This window comes from Megalops cyprinoides, chromosome 13 (genome assembly GCF_013368585.1).
Source record: "Megalops cyprinoides isolate fMegCyp1 chromosome 13, fMegCyp1.pri, whole genome shotgun sequence".
Lineage (NCBI taxonomy): Eukaryota > Metazoa > Chordata > Actinopteri > Elopiformes > Megalopidae > Megalops > Megalops cyprinoides.
Window position 1 is genome coordinate 1,060,001 of NC_050595.1, and position 13,758 is coordinate 1,073,758.

The window sequence follows — 13,758 nt, forward strand, 5'->3', positions numbered from 1 at the left end:
GATTTTAGGACCAAATTGCTTCCACAAACTGAACATGTGCACACACCACTGAGGGGGCATAGGTGTGTGTTGGGGAGTTTAGGGCTCATCCCACCAGCTGACCCACCCTGGCAGTCCAGATGGCAGACCATGCTTTACGCTGCTTTAAGCCTTACATTGCACAGTTCTTAATCTCAATCTTTGACCCAATTGAATGGACATTCCCAGTTTATTTACTCTGTGGTATGCCTCACCTCCATCATCAGACAGCCAGTAGACGTCTATGGTCTTCTTCCCCTGCTTGGACTGGAACTCTGTGCGGGGCTGGGGCACGGCCACCAGGGCATCAGGGTCCACTGCAACCAACACACCTCAGTCAACCAATCAGCACGCTCGCCCAGCACTGCATCAGCCAATCAGGCAGAACGAAATAACCCCACTATGCTACTGAGTAACCTTTACTGAGACCCCACCCTAAAGGGCCGAAGGCTCTGCTACGTACGTGTGGTGTTGCCGGGGGGTGCAGGGGGGGGCCCATTGTCGAGGTGGGGCTCAGTGCCAATCTCAAAGCCGGGGTTGACTGTAGGAGGCAGCAGGGAGGTTAGGGTGGAGTCACACACAGGGTGGAGTCACACGCAGGGGCGGAGTCACACGCAGGGCAGGGTCACATGCAGGGGCGGAGTCACACGCAGGGGCGGAGTCACACGCAGGGCAGGGTCACGTGCAGGGCAGAGTCACGTGCAGGGCAGGGTCACGTGCAGGGCGGAGTCACGTGCAGGGCGGAGTCACGTGCAGGGCGGAGTCACGTGCAGGGCGGAGTCACGTGCAGGGCAGAGTCACGTGCAGGGCAGGGTCACGTGCAGGGCGGAGTCACGTGCAGGGCAGGGTCACGTGCAGGGGTGGAGTCACATGCGGGGGCGGAGTCACACACAGGGACGGGGTCACATGCGGGGGCGGAGTCACATACGGGGGCGGAGTCACATGCGGGGGCGGAGTCACATACGGGGGCGGAGTCACATACAGGGGCGGAGTCACATGCACGGGTATTCCAGTGCAGCTCCTTACCGTGAGCCTGCAGGCTGCGGGAAACGTCCAGGCCATCCTTCATCCGAAGCACACACACCCCGTACTGCAGGTCAAACGCATCACTGCGAAAACACACACACACACACACACACACACCCCGTACTGCAGGTCAAACGCATCACTGCGAAAACACACACACACACACACACACACCCCGTACTGCAGGTCAAACGCATCACTGCGAAAAACACACACACACACCCCGTACTGCAGGTCAAACGCATCACTGCGAAAAACACACACACACACCCCGTACTGCAGGTCAAACGCATCACTGCGAAAACACACTCACACACACACACACACACACACACCCCGTACTGCAGGTCAAACGCATCACTGCGAAAACACACACACACACACACACACACACACACCCCGTACTGCAGGTCAAACGCATCACTGCGAAAAACACACACACACCCCGTACTGCAGGTCAAACGCATCACTGCGAAAACACACACACACACACACACACACACACACACACACACACACACATACACACACCCCGTACTGCAGGTCAAACGTATCACTGCGAAAAACACACACACACCCCGTACTGCAGGTCAAACGCATCACTGCGAAAACACACACACACACACACACACACACACCCCGTGGCAGCAGTGCAGGGGTTCGAGGGCTGGACTCACTGCAGAATGCCCACGTAGCTCTCCGTGTTGCGTGGTCGGTCCTTGCGCCAGTTCTTTTTATAGCCCATCACCAGGACATTGGGCCGCATCTGACCCAAACCTGCTGCCTGGTGCCAAACAGAACCAGAAGCACACACACCAGAGGAGGTCAGCTTCACTCCATCAGAACTGTGCCACTGCCCTCACACCCCAACCCAACACTCACAACATGTGACATCACCCCCGCCCATCTCACCCCTTCTGGAGCACAGGCAGGCAATGCAGAGGTGTGATTTTTGGGGTGTTTTTACGGGTGGCTTTTCGGGTGATTTGGGGGACAGGTTTACCTGGAGCAGCATCTGCACCCCACTGCGCAGGTCATTAGCCACCACCCCTCGGTAGAAGGACTTGATTCGCCGCTTGTTCAGCCAGGTCACGTGACTGCTGCTTCCTGCTGCCTCTACGGCTGCAGGGGAGGGGCTTCCCTGGGAGGGCGGGGCGGGGTGGGGCAGAGAGAGGGGTAGAGCAATCATTTAGAAGTTGTCATGGACAGTTAGAAAAATGTACTGTTAGCATTTGTATTTCCCTACAAAAACAAGCAGCTGGAGACTCTATGACTACTTTTGACTCACAAAAGCTCTAAGTTTGTCTCAAGGATCAGAAAACACTTTTAATGACAATCTGCAGGGTCACCTCCACAGTATGTGATAGTCACTTATTCAGTAGGTATCCAGCTGCATAAATGGACAATATGTTGCAAGTTACAGAAGGCCACCCTAGCTGGGGCCATCTGCAGGTCAGATGATGTGGAAGGTCAGAGGTAACTCTTATGAACGTGCTGATTGGCTAAAAATGTCAGTAGGAGGCGTGCTCACAGTGACCACGTTCCCACACATCATGAGGCTCAGGTTCTTGGTGAAGGTGCTGACAAAATCCACCAGGGCGGGGCGGAAACCAGGGGGACCAGTGAGGACCAGACACTGCGGCCTGTGTGTGTGTGTGTGTGTGTGTGTGTGTGTGTGTGTGTGTGCGCGATTGTATGTGTGTGTGTGAGTGTGTGTGTGTTTGTGTGAGTGTGTGTGTGAGTTTATGATTGCATGTATGTGTGTGCGAGTGTGTGTGTGTGAGTGTGCGCGTGCGTGTGCATGTGTGTGTGCATGTGTGTGTGTGTGATTGCATGTATGTGTGTGCGAGTGTGCGTGCGTGTGTGTGTGTGTGCGTGCGTGTGTGATTGCATGTATGTGTGTGCGAGTGTGTGTGTGTGAGTGTGCGTGTGCGTGTGCATGTGTGTGTGCGTGTGCGTGTGTGAGTGTGTGTGAGTGTGTGTGAGTGTGTGATTGTACGTGTGTGTGTGTAAGTGTGTGTGTGTTTGTGTGAGTGTGTGATTGCATGTATGTGTGTGCGAGTGTGCGTGTGTGTGTGTGTGTGTGTGTGTGCGTGCGTGTGTGATTGCATGTATGTGTGTGCGAGTGTGTGTGTGTGTGTGTGTGTGCGTGTGTGTGTGAGTGTGTGAGAGAGACAGAGGGAGAAAGAAGCATAAAGAAGGCAGAAACAGAATGCTATCAGACAGGTATCTCTACCAGGTGTCGTTGTGTCTGTTATACATAACTAATCAGTCTGTGTTTCTGGAGAATTTAGATCTAACATCTTTACTTGGTGTAGGTTTTACACTCAAAAATGACACATTTTCCAAGTGAAATTATTATATCTGACTCAGCCAGTTGTGAGTGTATGTGTGTGACCTGTGAGAGCTTGAAGACTCCTACGGTTACCTGTAGTTTTTGATGTGGTCGTCCACCAGGTTCATGCCCACGGAGTAGGACAGAGCCATGTTGTAGGAGCTGGCCTGCACCGAAGAGCCCCAGTTCACAGCTGGGAATCAGCCACACATTTACACATGGTTTACACACAATTTACACATGTTTTACACAAATTTTACTCAGATTTTACACAGTGGTGTGTGTGTGTGTGTGTGTGTGTGTGTTACTCACAGGGTCTCTTGTACAGCACGTATCCCAGAAGGAAGAGGACGATTCCGATGGCGATGAGCGCAGCCCACCAGGTCAGCAGGAACATGATGACCACTGACACGATGGAGCCCAGCAGAGACAGCCACTTACTGTAGAACCGGAAGGATGGGCGCCACCCTGTGGACACAGCCGGGACTGTCACACACTCTGCAGACTGTGCAAGAGCGTGCATCTGTGTGTGTGTGTGTGTGTGTGTGTGTGTGTGTGTGTGTGCATGCACGTGTGTGTTCTCTGGATGAGAGTGTGTATACTATATATGTGTGTGTAAGAATGTCGTGTGTGTGTGTGTAATACAGTTTATTATTATTTAATTCTTAGTCACATCCTATCAGTCCTCCGATCTGTCAATCACAGCTGGAGTTTTACTGGCTTTAACAGTGAGAACAGTCACCTGACCGCCCCGCCCTCACCTGGCGAGTTGGTGATGGAGGCGTGGAAGCAGCTGAAGTTGATGAGGGCGTAGGAACAGAGGAAGAAGTTGGAGATGATTGGAGCGATGGTGTTGAGTTCAGCTGTGAGGGCGGAGACATAGAGCACACCACCAACATGAGTGTAGCAATATCCCTCCCAACGTCCCACTCCCTCTACCACTTTAACTGTACATCACACACATTCAGAAACCATCAGGGGTGTCAAACAGACAGCATTACTGACCGCTTCAGACCGATCACACAGCTTACAGCAGATGCAAAAAGGCTCAGAAGGAGTCTACTGCAGAGGAGTCTGGCACCCTCTAGTGGCAGGACAAGAGCATGACTGCTCACTTCAGTTTGCTTGTCATATCTGTTGGTAATGTTTGAAACCTGCTGCAGACCACTCTCCATGACACTAACACACAATGATGACATACAGTGGCATTTAATATCTTCTGTTGTATCTTCCTGCATGTTGTTGTCCAATACTTCTTAAAATGAATGATAGTTTATAGTTATGATCAGAGCCTACCAATGAGGATGAAGCAAATGGCGATGATGTAGGTGAGGACGTAGCCCCTGATTGGCTCATCATTCTTGCCGTAACCCTTCCCAAAGAAGCCAATGACAGGGTACAGCCTGTCTTTGCAGAGACACTGTCAGAAACAAGGGATTAAACTGAGACTCGTGCAGCTAAAACGCTGTGACTGACTGCTGTGCTGTGGTCTCTAATAAAAAACGTACTAAATCTGCATCTCACACACCAGACCAACACACACACACACAACCAACACACACATATACCACATACTCACACACACACACACACACACACACACACAACCAACACGCACATATACCACATACTCACACACACACACACACAACCAACACGCACATATACCACATACTCACACACACACACACACACACACACACACACACACACACACATATACCACATACTCTCACACACACACACACACACACACACAACCAACACGCACATATACCACATACTCACACACACACACACACACACACACACACACACAGACACACACAGGGTCTGCTGAGAGAAACACTGCTCTTTTTATAGAAACATATTTCCATGCTGCTAATCTGTCTCTCCCACTTCCTCTGGAGGTCCTTATCTCACCCTCACAGCCTGAGGAGGTGAGGCAGGGGGAACGGGAGCTGTTACCTGGAAGACTTTGGGTGCAGATACGAGGCAGGCCAGGGCAGAGGAGAGGGTCGCCCCAAAAATGCCGGCAGTGATGAGGGGAGCGAACCCAGACACCATGCTCATACTCTGGAGAAGGAGAGAGAGAGAGAGAGGGAGGGAGAGAGAGAGGGAGAGAGAGAGAGAGAGGGAGAGGGAGAGAGAGAGAGAGAGGGAGAGAGAGAGAGAGAGAGGGAGGGAGAGAGAGAGAGAGAGAGAGGGAGAGAGAGAGAGAGAGAGAGGGGGGGGGGGGAGAGAGAGAGAGGAGAGAGAGAGAGAGAGAGAGGCACAGAGAGAGAGGGAGAGAGAGAGAGAGAAATAAGGGAGTGTTCATATTACCTCGGGTTACCTGTGTTTTACCCTGCGGAGACGTGGCTTAGCAGCAGTTGATGGTTACCTGGTGAAAGTGGTTAGTAGTAGGTGCTAATTACCTGGCAGTGGAGTCAGCAGCAGGTGTCAGTTACCTGGTAGTGGAATCGGTTAGCATTAGCAGCAGGTGTCAGTTACCTGGTGTAACGGGTGGTCTCTTGCGTTGTGTTTTTTAATATGATGTTACGTGGGTCGGCGAGCGAGCGAGTTTCGAACCGAGGTTCTTACTGCTCGCTGCCAACCCCTTAAAGCCAGCGTCGTTGCCAGTTGAGCTAAAGGCAAATTGCCGTTAGCCTGTTGGCGACAACGCTACTTAACCAGGTCTCAGAGGGAGTGACGTAGCCGCTGCAACCACTCGGCTACCTGCTACCCGCTACCTAAGGCTTTACGCAGGACTCACACGAGCTAATCACTTCAGCTCTGCTACACTGGCAGTGGAATCGGTTAGCATTAGCAGCAGGTGTCAGTTACCTGGTAGTGGAATCGGTTAGCGTTAGCAGCAGGTGTCAGTTACCTGGTAGCGGAATTGGTTAGCGTTAGCAGCAGGTGTCAGTTACCTGGTAGCGGAATTGGTTAGCGTTAGCAGCAGGTGTCAGTTACCTGGCAGTGGAATCGGTTAGCATTAGGAGCAGGTGTCAGTTACCTGGTAGTGGAATCGGTTAGCGTTAGCAGCAGGTGTCAGTTACCTGGTAGTGGAATCGGTTAGCGTTAGCAGCAGGTGTCAGTTACCTGGTAGTGGAATCGGTTAGCGTTAGCAGCAGGTGTCAGTTACCTGGTAGTGGAATCGGTTAGCGTTAGCAGCAGGTGTCAGTTACCTGGTAGCGGAATTGGTTAGCGTTAGCAGCAGGTGTCAGTTACCTGGTAGTGGAATCGGTTAGCGTTAGCAGCAGGTGTCAGTTACCTGGTAGTGGAATCGGTTAGCGTTAGCAGCAGGTGTCAGTTACCTGGTAGTAGTTGCTGATGCCGAAGGCGCAGGTCTTGTTGGTGATGCACTCGCTGAAGTACCCGCTACCTAAGGCTTTACGCAGGACTCACACGAGCTAATCACTTCAGCTCTGCTACACTGGCAGTGGAATCGGTTAGCATTAGCAGCAGGTGTCAGTCACCAGGTGTCAGTTACCTGGTAGTGGAATCGGTTAGCGTTAGCAGCAGGTGTCAGTTACCTGGTAGCGGAATTGGTTAGCGTTAGCAGCAGGTGTCAGTTACCTGGTAGTGGAATCGGTTAGCGTTAGCAGCAGGTGTCAGTTACCTGGTAGTGGAATCGGTTAGCGTTAGCAGCAGGTGTCAGTTACCTGGTAGTAGTTGCTGATGCCGAAGGCGCAGGTCTTGTTGGTGATGCACTCGCTGAAGTTCCAGCCGTACCGGCAGGCCAGACCCACGCAGTCCTCTGTGGTTGGAGCGGGCATGGTGTCGTTAAGAACACCTGACGCATCACGCACCACACAGGAACCTGAAACACACACACACACACATATAACACACACACACACAGAAAGGAGAAAGGGTCTGCACGTGAGACAGAGAGAGGGAGGAAGACAAACACAGGCACAGGTTCAGAGAGGCAGCCCGCTGATCTCACCGATCGTGACGGAGATGATGAGGTAGGACATCGTGGTCCAGAAGATGGACAGCATGGTTCCGCGAGGGATGGCTACGGCCGGGTCCTGCCGTATGGAGGGACAGACAGAGACACGTATCATCAGGGGGACTACGATACTCCCAATGCTGCAAACCCCCTCCCCCCCCACACACACACACACTCCCCCGTGGGGCATGGCACCAGCGTTCCTCAGTGAATCTGCAGGCCATGCAGGCTGCCGCGTGTTAAACGCCCGCTGAGCCGCCCAGTCGACCTGCCTTCAGGTCCCCGGAGATGTTGGCACCTGCCAGGATGCCCGTCGCCGAGGGGAAGAAGATGGAGAACATGCCAAAGAAGCTGCCGTCCGGCCCACGCCAGCTGGGCACGAAGTTGGCAGCAAAAATATCGGCTAGAGGGAAAGAGGGCACAGCGTGAGGAAATGTTTATCTTCCAATTCAGGGACCAACCGACTGGGCCATTCTTACAAGCAGGAGAGCGAGACGTCCTGCTTCCCATTGCAGGAGGAGGTACTTCCTGCTGTCAATCACTCCCGGCTGTCAATCACTGGCTCAGGCACATCAAAACCTTGCTTTCCTCACAAAAATATTATGAATCAGTTCAGCCCAGGGAGTCACTGATTGCCTGTGATAGCTCCAGCCATTTGAGGATTTATGCTCTTTCTCCCAGCAGCAGGAATATTGCTGCTATTTTGTCAGCTCTTCTGTGACGTTCAGGTCAATTATGATGGAAAATTATCTCAAAAAAGTATCACAGAAAGGAATGAAAATGCTTTATTGAGAACATTGATATTGAGATCTTATGCCATTTTGAAGTTTTTTTTGATATACTGTGAATATGCTGTCGACTTATTGCCAGGAGATGCAATTGATCTTATTTAAGTTCAATAAATATCCAGCTGAGGCCCTCCTCCTTTCTGCAATGACTGTGAGTCTGAGTCTCTCCTGACCATTACAGCAGTCACACAAAGGCTTGTTAAAATGGTGTCCCCTCCCCGGTCTCCCCTGGCTCTCAGCATTGATAGAGAGATGGATTGTGGGTGACGGCCCTGCAATAGACTGGTGTCCTGTTCAGCTGTGTCACATCACAGAAATTAAGAGGAAGCTCTGAACCATTGGACTACATTTTGATCTGATCTAGACATGGCCTTGCTGAACTCAACTCTAGGTGTGGACTAAATGCAATGACCTCTGACCTCTGTAGCTGAAGAAGCCCCTGGCCTGCTTCTGGGGCGTTGCTGGTATGATGGTCCCCACAATGTAGTTGGCGAAAGATATCATGATGACCAGGAAGAAGAGTACCTGGGCCTGTGATTGGAGCATTCAGTTTAATGCCAACATCGAAGACACAAGCAAAACCGCTGCAAAGTGTTACACACACACCGAACAAGGCCACACACACACACTGCAACACACAGCCTTTATAATATGCCACAGTTCTATGTAAGTAATAAAGCCGTACATTCCAGCAGACAATGTTATGAGACATATATATTAGAGATCGCCCCCTTGAGGCAAGACTGACCTTGGACTCCCATTCCATCCCTGCCAGAGATATTGCCAGCAGACAGGTGACGGTGATCACCCCGATAATGCGGATGTCATTAATGGGGTCCACCATGCTGGAGCCATTCTCCTGCAGACAGGAGTGGAGGTGCAGACGTGAGGGTGGAGAAAAAGGATTGAACAGTTTCCTCAGTGATACTAACCCTCCCAAGTCTTCCAGCCCCAACAAGCATCCGTATGCCTCCACACCCCACACCTGCATGAGGGACTGCACGGTCTCTGCGAAACCCACGGTGTGCATGGCAACCGCCACCGCGTTGGCGAAGGCAAAGATGAGTCCGATGGAGCCGCCCAGCTCGGGCCCCAGGCTGCGTGAGATCAGGAAGTAGGTACCGCCTGCAGGAGGAAGAAGAAACACATCACAGAGATTCACAGGACAGGAAGTACAGCTCAGCCACTGAATACACAGCAGGTACAGTCCAGCCACCGCAGGAAGTACATGGTCCAATCACATATAACACAGGAAGTAGAAACTGTGAGTGACACACAGGAAGTGGAGTCCAGCTGAGGTGGGAGTGTGGAGATGGCTGGGGTTAGGGTTAGGGTTAGGGTTAGGGTTAGGAAAGAAAGCCGTACTCTACCTCCTTTGACTTTGCCGTTGGTGGCGATGGCAGAGGTGGAGAGACCTGTGATGCCAGTGATACAGGAAGAGAGCAGGATAATGATCCAGGTGCAACCTGAGGAAGAGAGAGGAGACGGTGTTCATGCACACACACACACACACACACACACACACACACACACACACACACACACGTACGCGCGCGCACACTCACACATCACTAATTACCCAAGCAAATCAGTGAGGTAGGGAGTGTGTTGTGAGTGTAATCAGTCTGTCTGATGGTGTACTGTATGTGTTAATGGCAGCGATGGTGTACTGTATGTGTTAATGGCAGCGATGGTGTACTGTATGTGTTAATGTTAGTGATATATCTGCAGATGCGATGAGGTCTACTTACCTATACCTGCCTGTGCAGTGATCCAGGGCAACCGCAGGTACAGAATCACCCCCCAGATGTTCAGCATGCAGCGGATCTTGGGGGGGGGGGGGGGGGGGGGCAGGAACAGAGCAGTGAGGAACCAAATCACTCTCAGGTTTTTATCAGAATTCAGGAACCGTTTACTTATTCTGTCAGGACACTGATGGTTTGAGAATATGCATGATCAAATGGTTGTTTTGGGAATATTACTGTGAAATTCCCTTTTTTGCAGTGTTGACTGAATTGCAATGTATTAATATACAGTAGATTGGTTTGGCTGTGTCACTGTTGTTGAGTGGATTGTTTGGGTGGTGCTGTTGGTGAGTGGATTGTTTGGGTGGTGCTGTTGGTAAGTGGGTTGTTTTGGTGGTGCTGTTGGCGAGTGGATTGTTTGGGTGGTGCTGTTACTAAGCTAACTGCTCTTTATGGAACTGGGCCGTCTCACCATCACGCCCTGAACCCATCCGAACCTTGCTGGTTCTGCTGGTGGCTCGGCGTCTGCCTCGTCCTCTGAGCTGTCCTTCCCCCCAACGCCCCCGTTGGATTGCCCGTTGGCCTCCTCGTACAGTGGCGGGGGTATAGCATCCTCCTGTGATGTCAATCAACAGAAGAACTCAAAAGATGTCAGACACCTCCCCCCATGACTCCCTCACCCAGAGCTGTCTCTCATTACACTGAGGTGTCACAGGTGCACTGCTTTCTGACGGCGTTTCATCAGATTAGAGTAGAACACTTTGCTATGATTAATGTTTGTCTTGCAGCATTCAATAAACTAAAAAACAAAATAAGTGGTGACATTTCATGGAGCCATAAAGTTTAGAAGCTACAGTACAGTACTCCACAAGAGATGGGGCTGGGGTTCTGTGTTTCTGTGAACAAATAAAGGAATACACATTTAAGTAAGGAAAGATACTCAGAATTGAATGAAGTAAATGTAAATATAGCATTATGCTTTAGTGGCCACGCATTCACCCTGCAGGCAGGCGGTGTCTCTCACCTCCAGTATGGAGTGCAGCTGGAACAGTGACGGTCTGGACTTGCGGGTCCGGCCGAAGACAGCAGTGTTGGCGTAGAAGTCGTAGTTCGGTGCGGCATCCAGGGTGTCGTAGCCCGAGAAGGCCTCGGATCCTCGGGAAGCCAGGCTGTGCACGTCGCTGCTGTGGTAGCTGCCGTTGTCAGCGTCGCTGTAGAAACACTTGGAGTACTCCTCCCCGTGGCCAGCAGGGGGCGCCTTCAGCGGGCTGCTGAGGGTGGTCAGCACCACCGTGTCGGTCGGGGGTACCTCCGCCATCGTCGCCTTCCACAAATGGACGGCCGCTGCGTTCAGAGGGGTCTTTATATGCTTTGCAGCTTCCGCCTCCCTCCTCAAGCGTGTCAGGAGACCAATGCGGGCATGCCAAACCCATCAAGGAGTTTTTTAAATGCACTTTTGGAATTACCACCTGGGGCTCTGTGCAAGGGTGCTGCTTGTAGAACATGGTAATTACAGAGAGTAACTGCGATGTGAGGTCAGATAACCTTAGCAGAGTCACAAGGACGAGGGAGGTCAGACCTGCGCAATGTAAGTACGGCCATTTGGTGTTCGTTACAGGAAACAATAAAAATAACGCATGCAATGTTTACCATGGACACAGCCCTGACATGTGATTGGGCTGTCTTCTCACTGCTGCCCTGTTAGCCGATGGAAGGTCCTGTTTTGTCATTATTTAAAACGATTTTTCTTTCTCCTAATCAATATCAACCTCACTGTAGACCCAAAGGCCACATGGCAGTCTGCAAAAGGTGGCAACTCTGGTCTCTTCATGATATTACACAACTTTACTCAAATCACCCAATCTAGTGATCCTAATGATATGACTTCACAATCTGGCAGCATCACCCTTTTTCTACACATCTGCCTAATCTTAACCACCCCCTCCACCAAACGTGCTCACTGTCAAAGGGTAACAATCTCTCTGTTCACCTTCCTGGTTAAATGAAAAGAAATCAGCAATCTGGATTCAGATGGCCTTGTGACTGATGTCAGTGAACTTGTGGAAATAGTGAACTTGTACTGCAGATTATGGCTGCTTCCCTGCAATGTGAATAAAAAGAGGGAGATCTTGAAGACCATGTCATTAAGAACCAATCAGGAGTCAGAAAAAATGCCTGAAATTGTAGGCACCGCTGACCACGTTGAGCTCATGACGGAAACAGCCCAGGTTTGACCTTGTCGTGCCCGTTTCCCTGTTGGAACACTGAGCTCCTCAGTCACTGTTTAACCCTAAATGAGCCGTAACGCAGGCTGACCTCACAGGACGACCAGGGGCTGGCGGCTCTACTGCCACAAAACAAAGCACTAAATCAGAAAGGTGGGCTTTGCCTTTCCTTACAGCTATTTTGAAAAACTTGTCAAATTGACTAATAATTCTATTTATTTATTTAAATTGTCTTATGTGTGAATAATCTTTATCTCAACTTAGTGCATGTAAACTTCCTTCGCCTAACTCTCGCTGGGGATGTACCCAGTACTTAATATGCTAATAGCTACGCTTTAGGCCTGTAGGTTACAAATTCTGTACTGGTTTCTGTTGCCAAAATGCTGTAATGTGACAGTCTATTTGTAGAACAAAACGGTGAACACATTTGCCTTGGTCCTTCTCAGAAAAGCGTTCTCATTACCCGGTGTGGAGGAATTCCCTTTCAGCTCAGAGCAGCAGAGCTGTGTTGAAGACATCATGCTATCCAAAAATCAGTGCATATTCACTGATCTCCGTATCGTCTGGATGGCTCACACCCCTTCAGCCCACGCAGATGAAGATCAGTGAATCTGTGCATGAAGTTTTGTTGCATGATGTTCTCACACACAAGCTGGGCTTTTTGAGGGTCAAACGTTAAATAGTTGTGACCCCTGTGCAAAGTGGGCTGGAAGATCCTGAAATCCTAAAGCACCTATCATTTTAGCAGGGAAACCCAGTAAGTTGCTGAGAGACAGTGTGAGACTGTCTGAGATTTCAAAGCTTACGACACAAAAACAACCAAGTAATGAATTAAAAAGGTTTATTTGTAAACCAGAAGCAAAAAATTCAATATTCCTTGAAATAAAATACATACATACATAACAGCAATTTTGTAAGTGGGAAAAAAAACAAAACATTAGGGTTGGAAGCAGTAACAGCACAGGATTTGATGTCCTAGAGCCGGTCAGCCTGTGGCGGGGACGTGATCTCCCACAATGCTCCGGTTGGCAGTGGTGCGGTGCCACCCTGGTGTTGTGAAATAGCCGGGTTCTAACAGTCGTGTGGCATCGGCCTGATTCACAACACCAGCTGCAGCACACGCACCCATCACTGACGCTCTGCTGTTGCCATGACAACATGGGGGTGGAGCATGTCCAGCTGATAATCTTCACTCCGGTTTCCACGGCAGCAGGGGAGAAGAGCACGTCTGGGGTCAAGCGGCTGGAGAAACCATACTGGCACCTGGTCTCTGGCTCGGTCTCCATGGTGACGGGTGCAGGACACGCCCAGGGCTGGGTGGTACTCTCCGTGTCCGCAGGGTGTGGGGGTGCAGGGGAACTGGGCTGCGTCTGAGCTCCGGCACCATCTGTGTCACACCTCCTCAGGACAGCCCTCCCAACAAACCATCTGCTGGTAGCAGCAGCAGGACCGGGGCTGGATCCCACACAGGGCCACCGAACGAGGCAGCAGGGAGAGACGATACAGAGAATCCACAGCCCCGTGACATCACACACAGCCCAGTGACATCACCAGCGACCGCACTGAGCGTGTGCGGCACACAGCCCCGTGACATCACCAGCGACCGCACTGAGCGTGTGCGGCACACAGCCCCGTGACATCACACACAGCCCCGTGACATCACCAGCGAGCGCACTGAGCG

The 13,758-nt window shown here is 51.1% G+C and overlaps 1 protein-coding gene across 1 annotated transcript in view; it reads right to left on the reverse strand.

Annotated features, from left to right (window-relative positions):
- slc12a3 (solute carrier family 12 member 3) overlaps nt 1–11,170 on the reverse strand; it is a 13,626-nt gene extending 2,456 nt beyond the window's left edge. The window contains exons 1-21 of the mRNA XM_036543230.1: nt 10,877–11,170; nt 10,325–10,468; nt 9,859–9,934; nt 9,478–9,573; nt 9,093–9,232; nt 8,856–8,966; nt 8,527–8,638; nt 7,592–7,722; nt 7,314–7,398; nt 7,027–7,184; nt 5,348–5,455; nt 4,676–4,799; nt 4,141–4,242; nt 3,692–3,847; nt 3,473–3,572; nt 2,576–2,687; nt 2,048–2,185; nt 1,722–1,828; nt 1,045–1,127; nt 482–559; nt 234–335 (exon numbers count right to left, since the gene is read on the reverse strand). Coding sequence (XP_036399123.1) covers nt 234–335; nt 482–559; nt 1,045–1,127; nt 1,722–1,828; nt 2,048–2,185; nt 2,576–2,687; nt 3,473–3,572; nt 3,692–3,847; nt 4,141–4,242; nt 4,676–4,799; nt 5,348–5,455; nt 7,027–7,184; nt 7,314–7,398; nt 7,592–7,722; nt 8,527–8,638; nt 8,856–8,966; nt 9,093–9,232; nt 9,478–9,573; nt 9,859–9,934; nt 10,325–10,468; nt 10,877–11,170 — 2,557 coding nt within the window. The remainder of the gene's footprint in view (nt 1–233; nt 336–481; nt 560–1,044; nt 1,128–1,721; nt 1,829–2,047; nt 2,186–2,575; nt 2,688–3,472; nt 3,573–3,691; nt 3,848–4,140; nt 4,243–4,675; nt 4,800–5,347; nt 5,456–7,026; nt 7,185–7,313; nt 7,399–7,591; nt 7,723–8,526; nt 8,639–8,855; nt 8,967–9,092; nt 9,233–9,477; nt 9,574–9,858; nt 9,935–10,324; nt 10,469–10,876) is intronic.
- Nucleotides 11,171–13,758: the final 2,588 nt, after the last annotated feature.